Raw genomic sequence first — 11,496 nt, 5'->3', positions numbered from 1 at the left:
AATGTTTTAAGGAACATCTACACTGAAATCACCTGAGGTGCTTGTTTAAAGCTGAAATTTTGGGTTACTAAAAACCTATTAAGTCAGTATCTCAGGTAATAGCGCAGCCATAGAATTTCCATCTTAATGAGCATCCTGGATGATTCTACTCTAAAATAAAGTTTAAATGCCATAACCTACAAGGTATTGGAAAATATTAAGTAAAATCAAAAGGAATACTCAGATTATTTTGAGCACTGATGTGGGAGAGGAAGGAAAATTAAGGACTGTTTATCTATTGAAAGAAATAGAATCAGAAAGTTTGCATTTATACCTTTTAGGAATACAGTGTTATATTATCCTAGGGCTTAAGTGAAAAATTTCATCTAATTATCTCAAGTTTTATATTTTTCAATTATTTAAGGAACATTTATTTGTTACTGTAAAAATGTAAACTGACATTCAAAGAAATAATTTTTTCTTTGTCCGATCTCATAGAAAATAATCAGAGATAAGCTTATTGATTTTTTTAAATTTATAAGCCTTTATATCCAACAAACAGGTTTATGAAATGCTTCTTTAAAAAAATTAAGTAATTCCCCCAATCTTTCTTTGTTAATGACTTTATACCTGTATGTGTATATATACATATTTTTCATAATAAAGTTGTCAAATTCTATTAGGAAAAGTTATATTTATTTTTTTCAGTTGTTAAGTGTTTACCAGTGACACATCCAGAGAATGGGAGATTGACCAGTAGCGCATTGGAACTAGACAAGGAATATACTTTTGGACAAGTAGTACGGTTTGTGTGCAATTCAGGCTTCACGCTTGTTGGGCCTGCAGAAATACATTGCTCAACAAATGGTGTTTGGAGTGGAGAAAGCCCAAAATGTGTGGGTAAGATACATTTACTGTTCATGGGATCGGACAGTTTTAGTTTTTCTCATGAAAATTTGCACTTTTAAATATTATGCATAGAATAATACTAATTATACTAATAACATTAAAACTAACATTTATTGGGCACTTACTATTTGTCAGTAATTGATCTAAGTTCTTTACATTCCATTTTACCTTCAAAAGGACTGTGATTTATGCACTGTTTTCACCTCTATTTTATAACTGAGGACATTGTGGGGCAAAAAACTTACATCTCATGACCAAGGTTATGATGGCATAACGATGGAGTTAAGATTCAAACCTAGGTTATCTGAAACCAAATTCCATGGTCTTATCCATAATTAAATTGTAATGGGCTTTCATGCTCAAATAGAATACTAACCATTTCTGCTGCAAGATTTAATATTGGCCTACAGAACAGGTTTTCTTTTAATTTGTAAGATCAAAAAGTCATTATTTATTTCTACTGATATATCATTATACATTCTGTTCTTGAATAACACTTCTAGAATGGGGTCCTATTTTATATTTGCACTGTAGAGAAATATTGTGGAACTAAACTGAATTCACTAAATAACTTTCTGCCTCTTAAAAAAAATTCTATAGTAAACTGCAAGTCAAGATTTCTTTAGTTATAGGGGCGCCTGGGTGGCTCAGTCGGTTAAGCGTCCGACTTCGGCTCAGGTCATGATCTCACTTCGAGCCCCGCGTCGGGCTCTGTGCTGACAGCTCAAAGCCTGGAACCTGCTTCCGATTCTGTGTCTCCCTCTCTCTCTGACCCTCCCCTGTTCATGGTCTGTCTCTCTCTGTCTCAAAAATAAATAAACATTAAAAAAATTTAAAACAAAAGATTTCTTTAGTTATAATACTGCTAACCAGTGCATCATGACCAGTATGGTGATCAGGCTTTTGTAATGAAACATTATGGTCAGTCTACTTCATTTTACCAATACTTGTTTGGCAGATATATCTGCCATATTTATTTTTTTTAATATTTTTTCTAAAATTCACACTTTCTTAGTTTAGTCTATCCTATAATGAGATGCAGGGAAAAGCATTTGTGTTCTTAAAAATTCTCTCTAACAATATTAGTTCTTCAAGTCAGTAATGGCAATCATATTTCTATTCAGCACAGCAAATACTGTATACCCCAGAGGCTCACAGATGGGGTTTCCTCCTTCAAACTAAATTTCTGAGCACCTGGGTGGCTCAGTCAGTTGAACATCAGACTCCTGATATTAACTGAGGTTGTCATCTCCCAGTCATGAGATCCAGCCTGGCATCCAGCTCCACGCTCAGAGTGGAGCCTGCTTGATCCTCTCTCTCCCTCTGTCTTTGCCCCTCCCCAACTCACGCACTCTCTCTCTCTCTCACTGTCTCTCTCAAACTCTCTCTCTCAAAATAAATAAAATTTGAAAAAAACCTAAATTTCTGTGCTTAGTAAAACCTTACTGGAATAACTCATGCATAAGATACATTTTGAAGAAAGAATGAGACTTTTTCCAACGAAGTTGAGGAGGGGAAAAGTATATCAGTCAGGAGAAGTTCAGGGAGAGGAAGGTACAAATGCAGTGAGGCTTCCAGGAGCCTGAAGCTCCCCTGTTCCATGTCTTCGAGGCCGTTGTGTAGGACGCAAGTAGGGGTAGGTCAGTGATGGCTTGAAGATAGGCCAGTGCAAGGTTCTAAGGTGCTCCATATCATGCTGTAGAATTTGGCTTTTATTCAGACTGAATTGGGAATCGATGGAGGATTTCAGTGGAATCCTTCAACGGAGCGATGAAGGGACAAGAAAAACAGTCATTAAGTTACAAACAGGAAAATAGATTACAGAGGTGCGAGAATAGCATCTGGGAAATTAGTTATTGTTGCCATAATCCCAGGGGGAAATGTTTGAGAGAAGATGGGGGCAAATATGATGGCCAGTTTTGGGGTTTTCTTGACAGAAAATTTTGATGGATGGTAAAGCCACAAAAACAGAAGATGTAATTCATAGGTATAATGACAATCGGTTAAATTAACTTCTTTGACAAAGTGTTATGCCAATTATGACTCTATTATCGATAACTAGAAAATACATAATTTTTACAAGTCATTTGGTGAAAATGTTTATCACAATAATCCTAAATATCTATACCCAATTATATATATATAGTTGGTATCATTACTGGCCACTATCTACTTGAAGAGGACTAATTTATCTTCAAAGCAAATAAAATAAGCAACATAATTTTTATTTATTTATTTATTTTTGATAGAAAGAGAGAGAGAGAAAGCATGAGTAAGGGAGGGACAGAGAAAGAAAGAGAAAGAATCCCAAGAAGGTTCTACACTGCCAGCAGGAAGCCACAGACAGGGTACGTACGATCCCAGGAACCATGAGATCATAACCTGAGCCAAAATCAAGAGCCAGTTACTTAAGCAACTGAGCCACCCAGGCACCCCTAGCAACAGCAGTTTAATCAGAATTTTACCTTATTTCAAAAATCAAAATTAAAAACAACAGATAAATGATTCAGGCATCCATGTCAAAATAGAAGTTTTGTTTCATTGTCTGATTTGCCTAAAGGAAACAAAACTTGTATCTTTAACTATGTCTTAGACATGGCTCTTTAATATATAACAAACATTTTGGAATTTAATCCCTTATATTTAGAAATTTCCTGCCAAAAGCCAGAAATCGCAAATGGAAATGCTGCATCTCTGAAGAAAACTTACAAGGAAAACGAACGATTTCAGTATACATGCCACCAGGGTTATGAATACAGTAGTAAAGGAGATGCCATATGCACTGCATCGGGATGGACTCCAACCCCTTCATGTAAAGGTAACGTTATATTTCCTTTCTATATATTTTATCAATTCTTTTCATTCATGTATTCCTTACAGTGAAGCAGTCTATTTTTTCTCACAATGGAGCGTTAATGTTGACAAGAACCAACTCATAAATATGATATACTTAACGTTTTATGTGTGCAAAAATTAATTTTGGTATAATTCTCTCGTTCTGAAGATAGACATAAAAGGAACAGAAAAGTTCAATAGCCATTAAGTAGTTGGTCTGCGGTCAAAAATCAAGTCTAGAGCAGAGCCAGGGCAATAATAGGCTTCCCAGGCATGATTACTTCTCAGACAGATTGCTCTTGTAAAGCCGAGCAGTTAGCTTTGCAAACAAAGTAAATGAGATGAATACCATATGAGGGAACCCTCAATTAACAATGAAATTAAGTGGAAATAACTAGAGATTTCACTAAGCACAGGCGTAATATGAATCAATAGTGATGATGATGCAGGGGGGTGGCAGGGGGCACCCACCAAACCCTTTTAGGCTTCCTAATGGGGGATATTGTGCAGATGTAGAATCCACGTCAACTGTGCTTCGTGCCCACCAAAAGTTATGTCTGTAATATTGTGTTCTACTTAGCCTACCTCATTTCAAAAGAGAGAGTTTCAAACTATCGTGGTCCAGATGCAAAACTGTAAAAGGTTGAGTTTAAGACATCGTATCATTAGAAGAATAGCAAGAAGGTACAGCTATTACATGTCGCACGGTAACAACTGTGTTGAGCTGTTTGCAAACATTTATGGAAAAGGGTGCGTTAACTTCGGATGCGGTCTGCAACAGCGAGTGAAACAAGTTACAAATGCTATCCTACATGAAATCAGAGGTCAAGTGCCTTTCTAAAAGGGTGACTTTTATAGATATGGTCATATTGTGGCCCAGGGTAGGTGGGGAGATGGTGAGAAGAGTTGAACTCGTAAGAGCTCTCTGAACTTTTAATCATAGGATTCATAATTCCATGGGTAAACCTTGTTTAATGATCCTCTCTTACAAAAACTAGAGTTAGATTTTGAATGATTTTGTTCTTATTTTAAAAAATTTTTTGGTTGAGGGCACCTGGGTGGCTCAGTCGGTTAAACGTCTGACTTCAGGTCATGATCTTGCAGTTCATGAGTTTGAGCCCTGTGTCGGGCTCTGTGCTGACAGCTCAGAGCCTGGAGCCTGCTTTACGTTCTGTGTCTCCCTCTCTCTCTTTCTGCCCTTCCCGCACTCACACTCTGTCTCTCTCAAAAATAAACATTTAAAAAATTTTTTTTTTAATTTTTTGACCTTTTTTTAAAAAGTAAGCTCCATGCCCAACCTGGGGCTTGAACTTACAACCCTGAGATCAAGAGTCACATGCTCTACTGACTCAGCCAGCCAGGCACCCCAACCCCCCGAAAAAAATTTGGGGTTGAGTCCACAAGTAACTCCTTGGAAAATATATCCCCTTACAACTGAGTGACCTCCACTTTCAGGCATTGTTAAGAAAGTATTTTACAAAGAGGTTAGTGATGAGAAGACAGTGATCACCCACATTAGATCTGTGATCAACGGATCATGTGTGGAGTCCAGCTGTTTGGCTTCATGGCATTTGTGGCTCCTACTCAAAGAAAGTGGGTGCACAGGTCCTCTGGCATTAACTTCTGCCCTATTTTTTACTTCCAGAGCCTGACTTAAATATTTAGAGAGCTAAATTATCCATCCAGTCGTCAAAATATAACTTATAAACCCCTTACTTTATATCAGGCCTTTGTCCTGTATAAACATTAGAATAAATCACTCCACATTTCAGTGAACATTAGAATAAATCATCATTCCAGGTTTCAATGAAATTTACTTACTTCCAAGTAAGACGTCAGGATCTGAATTCAGTTTTACTTTGACATAGGACTCAGGATAGCCTGACTGCTCCATAGAAGTTGTCTAGTTAGTTCTTTTTCTTGGTCACATAGCTACCTGCTTAAAGCTGTTGCTGAGCACATATTTGTTTTAATGTGGGAAATCTGTTTTTCCCATATGTGTTGCTACAATTCCTAGGCTTGCTTGAAACTTGACCCATCTACACCACACCCATGCACGTGCACGCGCACACACACACACACACACACACACACAGTAAAGATCCCACATTTGTAAAACATTTTCTTTTTAGAATTTGTTTTTCATTTTCTTAGTCAATTGTATAACTCAAAAACTCAAGACAGGATGCCTTAGAATCCTCCTTTCTTTGGGGCGAGAGATGCCAGGATTGAGGTGCGCTAAGATTGGATACTCTCACAAAACAATTTACTAAACATCAACATATATAAAGAGAGGTTCAGCCCAAATTAAATAAGCATGCACTCTCTGTTACAACACTGGTTCATTACCTGGATACAGAGAAGTCTTTTATTAAAAGGAACTCCAGGGGCACCTTGTTGGCTCAGTCAGTTAAGGATACCGTTCTTAATTTCAGCTCAGGTCATGATCTCACAGTTTGGTTCTAGAGTTTGAGCACTGCATCAGGCTCTTCACTGACACCATGGAGCCTGCTTGGGATTCTCTCCCTCCCTCTCTCTCTGCCACGCCCTCGTGCGTGCACTCCCTCTCTCTCAAAATAAATAAATAAACATTTAAAAATAAGTTTAAAAGTAAAAGGTACTCTACATTGTACCTTAGCTAGTATATCACAAATGCTTCTCCTTATTTTCCTAGGACAATAGAAGGATCTACCTGCCGGTAATGATGAATTCCAAATCTATAGATCTTGCTTTCTCCAAATCTATAATAAATTTGGAACTAAAATAAAATTAAAATAAAATAACCTAGGATAAAATATTTAAAATTTCTTCCATCCGGTTTATGATTTTATGTGCCAGGTTTTTTTTTTTTTTTTTTAATGTTATTTACTTTGAGAGAGAGAGAGAGCGCGCGCATGACTGGGAGTAGGGGCAGAGAGAAAGGAAAGAGAGAATCCCCAGCAGGCTTCACACTGTCAGCATGGAGCCCACTGTGGGGCTCAATCTCACGAGCCATGAGATCATGACCTGAGCTGATATAAAGTGTTGAACACTTAACTGACTGAGCCACCCAGGCGCCCTTCAGGGGTCCTGTTTGAAGGTGATTTGTCAAAACTTTGGTCTCTTCATCTAATAGGAACCAGACTCTGACAGCAAATCATTTATAGGAATAATTAAAAGTACCAAGACCTGCTAAATAAAAGCCACCTTTGCTCCAAATCCATCTGTTCTCCGTACAAGTCAGATTTTCTGATGATGAACAACATAGAGTGCTAGCATTAAATTATTGTTCTTATCTCAAATGCTTACTGGTGGTATCTAACAGTAGGAAAAAATGTGACCCCACATATGCAGACATTCTCCAGTACTGTTTTAGATAGAGGTACTTGCCCTGGCAATGTTTTACTAGCATCATTTATTTGAATGGAAATTATGAAAATAGGGAATTACAATTTATTAAGTGATTTATGTCCACTGCTCAAGAGTAATCACCTGAAGATCTTATTTCTTAATTATTTGACAAAATCCTCCCAATATTTTTTGTTGGCCTCTTAATAAAACTCTTGTTTTTTATATCTTGTAGCTTTTGAATTCAAAATTAAGTTAAGCCACAGTATGAAGTAAAAATCAGGATATAATAAACTGCACTGCAATACGTCTATGAAAATATGATAGAGCAGAATAAAGTGAGGAGAAAAAATAAAAGTAAATAAGCACATTTAAGGCTCATCTGAGGGTAGTGTAAATTAAAATCAGGCACTGTAGAGATATTATACTTAAAATTTGTGTTAGGTACTCACATATTTAATTCTCTCTACTATAATCATTGCTAAAAAGTATATTATCATGTTTGGAATAGAGACTTATTAAAGCTTATTCTGGAGGAATGAAGTACAAATTTAAGACCAATTAAGACTTTGATAATACCTCTAGGAGTTGGATGTACACAGTGGAAGCATGGTATGAAGAGTAGGAGGTATATAAACAATAATTATAAGATTATAGAATGTGTTGTGTGAATGAATATTGAAATGAAGGGGAAGAACGTAGGTAGGATAAATTTCCAGGCTCCTGTCATGAGGTTTTTGTGTCACAAACTAAAATGTTGAACACAGGAGGAAAGCATATATTGAGAAAAAGTTGATTTAGTTTGGCATGTAGTTAGTTGGATATGCCTTTGAATTACTCACATGGACCTGTCTAATGTGAAGCTTCCGTTGGATATATGGATTTGGATCTCACTGAAGAGTTATTAGCGTAATGATGATAGCTTTTTATCATTGAAGTGTCTTGATTCACAGAGAGATTGTGAAGAAGCAAACAACAAAATCAAGGACAAATACTCATGTAGAACCAACTGTAAAGCATAGATATTCATTCATACAATACTTGTTGGGTCTTCAGGCAAGATATTTCTGAAGTGGTGATAAGAGTCAGCAGGAAGATCTAGAGGAGCATCACTCAAGAAATAAGGAATAAAAAGTGCAAGAGATATGAATAAGCCTGGCATGTGTGAACATCAGACAGAAGGCTATTGTGTTGGTAGTATAGAGAGTAAGTGGGACCTTGGTAGGAGATGAGATCTGAGAAGTAGACAGGGCCTAAAATTAAGTAGAGCAGAGGAAGGAGGGCAACTAGAAATAAAAGAAAATAATACCGTTCAGACAAAATTAAATAGTAGGAAGACATAAGAATGTAAGGCATTGGAGAATGTCGAGAAGTCAGTGATCAACAGTGTCAAATATTACAGAGGGTTTTTATCTATTTCAGTTCAATAAATAATTAAGGAGCCCATGGTCTATAGTACCAGGCACTGTGATATGTGCAATACAGAGTTTTTGCATTTGGAAATTAGAGGACATTGGTGACTTTTGTCTGAGTGCCACCAGCCTGTTGGCGATGTCAGAAGCCAGAGATAGCAGTTGATTGAAGAATAAATGGGAGGTTGAAAACTGGAGATACTAATTGTAAGATGATATTTGAAGGATCTTTGTTGTGAAGGAGAGGAGAAGGTAGTACATCAACTACCTTGAACAAAGGGTTGAGAGAAGGAGTTTAAAATTAGAGAAGCTTGCATATCCATTTAAGAGAGAATCGTAGACAAAAAGAGAGAGGGAAGGAATAAACAATGGTTTATTCTGTGGGAGATGCTCTACCGGAGATTAAAGTTTTGAAAAGCTAACATGAATATGAAAAAAAACACCTTATCATCAGAGTAAGGGAAAGGCTAAAGTTTAAAACAGATATGGCCAAAGTTAAAAGCATGTTATAAAGAAATCTAGGGAATCCACAGTTTGTGGTATGAATTGTTTTTTGTGAATGCAAGAATTTATTTGTCAATGAAGGAGCTATTGTGTTAGATGGCTTTTGAAGAAAATAAGGAATCATGAGTCACTTACTTTGGGAAATGGAATAGGAAGTAATTTGGGAGAATATAAATGATTTTCTGGCAATGCTGAATGTCAACATGGCACCAATATAAATGGTTATATAACATTTCAACAATAGTTTAAAGCTATGATATTTTATTAGAAAAGGAGTATTGCCAAATCAAAACCACAGTGAGATATCACCTCACACCTGTCAGAATGGCTAACATAAACAACTCAGGCGACAACAGATGTTGGCCAGGATGTGGAGAGAGAGGATCTCTTTTGCACTGCTGGTGGGAATGCAAACTGGTGCAGCCACTCTGGAAAACAATATGGAGGTTCCTAAAAAAATTAAAAATAGAACTACCCTACAACCCAGCAATTGCACTACTAGGTATTTTATCCAAGGGATACAGGTATGCTGTTGTGAAGGGACACACGCACCCCAATAGCAGCACTATCAACAATAGCCAAAGTATGGAAAGAGCCCAAATGTCCATCGATGGATGAATGGATAAAGATGTGGTATATGTATACAATGGAATATTGCTCTGCAATCAAAAAGAATGAAATCTTACCATTTGCAACTACGTAGATGGAACTAGAGGGTATTATGCTAAGCAAAATTAGTCACTCAGAGAAAGACAAATATCGTATGACTTCACTCATGTAAGGACTTTAAGACACAGAACAGATGAACACAAGGGAAGGGAAGCAAAAATAATATAAAAACAAGGAGGGGAACAAAACTTAAGAGACTCTTAAATATGGAGAACAGAGGGTTACTGGAGAGGTTGTGGGAGGGGAAATGGGCTAAATGGGTAAGGGGCATTAAGGAATCTACTCCTGAAATCATTGTTGCACTATGTGCTAACTAATTTGGATGTAAAGTAAAAAATAAAATTTAAATTTAAAAAAAGAAAAAGAAAAGGAGTATTGCAAACTGATCCATTGGTGAGGTACAGAAAAGTTGATAGAAAGAACTGAGAAAGAGCTTTATGAATTAAGATAAAGTAGGTCATGGGAGAGCACATTATAGTTTGAAAATCAAATCCAGGCTGTGCCCTTTGTGTAAACAAAGTTTTATTGGAATACAGCCATGTTCATTTGTCTATGTATCTTTTAGGACTATGTTCATGCTGAGTAGTTGGGACAGAGACCTTTTATCTTTACATAAAATAGGTTTTCTCCAAACCCTGGACTAGGTTATTCTATTACAGTAAGAAAAATGTATCCCAAGATTGCAATAGCCTAATAAATTAAAGTTTATTTCCTATTTATGCTCACTTCCAATGTAGGTCTGAAGGGACTCTGCTCATTATATTAGCTGTAAGAATTAAGGGATATAGACATCACCTCTCCATGACTTTCCTTCATCCCTGCAGCTGTGGAAATAAGAACATAAAAATTCACACAATGGCTTTTAAAATTTCCTCCCTAAAGGGAAACATGTTAGTTTACATTCATTTCCTTGTCCTATGCAAATCACAGGGCCATGTCTCCTTCAAATGTGCAGGGATATGCACTCCTATTAAGTGTCTGGAAGGAAGAGACTCAGGCCATTTGTAAATAGTCCCTATGACAACCACAGATGCCAAGGAAGTTGAAGAATAGTTGGAAAGAAGAGTTAAAGTGATTTGTCGTGAGTTTATTCCACATATGGAATATTATGATGTATGTTATGGCTTTAGGGAAAGGGATTCAAGAGTCCAGGGGTGCACAAATACAGCAGATAAGAGATAGAGTACTGGGACATGAGTGATATGGTGGGAAGGATATAAGACTATCCTCATTTTAATCCCAATTTTTGCTGTGGTAGGGACAAAAAAAAATCCACTTTCTATATTTTTATGTACTTGATTATTTCAATGGGTAGTGGTTTCAACATTATCCACATGTCCTTTTTTCTCCAGAATTCTTATGTCCTTCTCCTAATATTCAAAATGGTGACTACACGCCCCAAAGCATCAGATACAGAAGTGGAGATGAAATCACATATAATTGTAAACCTGGCTTTTATCCTTCAAACCGAGAAAAAATGGCAACATGTACTAAAACTGTCTGGGTACCTCAGCCAAGATGTGGTAAGTTCCCTACATATCTTGACCTACTTCTTAATTCTGAAATTACTGTCTCTTAAATGACAGCAACAAAAATGGGGACACAATAAATCCAAATCTTTGCCTTACGGTGTGTGTAAAGCAGGGGCTACAGAGACATTCCTTTCAAAGTAGACAATTTTAAGCGTGGTCTAAATCAAATTTTTGAAAATTAAAAACTATTTTATGCTATTTGATGTTTAATATGTGTGTATGAATATAAGTTTCTCTAACTAATGTAATTCTAATATCTGAACTAAACCATTTTGTTTGTATTTTCCTGCCTGTGATGGTGACCAGCTTTTCATGTGTTTGTTAGCCAT

At 36.6% G+C, this 11,496-nt stretch overlaps 1 protein-coding gene across 1 annotated transcript in view; it reads left to right on the top strand.

The window, feature by feature from the left end:
• CFH (complement factor H) overlaps positions 1-11,229 on the top strand; it is a 41,969-nt gene extending 30,740 nt beyond the window's left edge. The window contains exons 5-7 of the mRNA XM_040453578.1: positions 688-879; positions 3,536-3,706; positions 10,988-11,229. Coding sequence (XP_040309512.1) covers positions 688-879; positions 3,536-3,706; positions 10,988-11,214 — 590 coding nt within the window. The 3' untranslated portion in view covers positions 11,215-11,229. The remainder of the gene's footprint in view (positions 1-687; positions 880-3,535; positions 3,707-10,987) is intronic.
• The last annotated feature ends 267 nt before the right edge of the window (positions 11,230-11,496 follow it).

This window comes from Herpailurus yagouaroundi, unplaced genomic scaffold (assembly GCF_014898765.1).
Source record: "Herpailurus yagouaroundi ecotype Mexico unplaced genomic scaffold, PumYag 209, whole genome shotgun sequence".
In the NCBI taxonomy this organism is placed as follows: Eukaryota; Metazoa; Chordata; class Mammalia; order Carnivora; family Felidae; genus Herpailurus; species Herpailurus yagouaroundi.
This window is presented reverse-complemented; position numbering and strand designations above follow the sequence as displayed.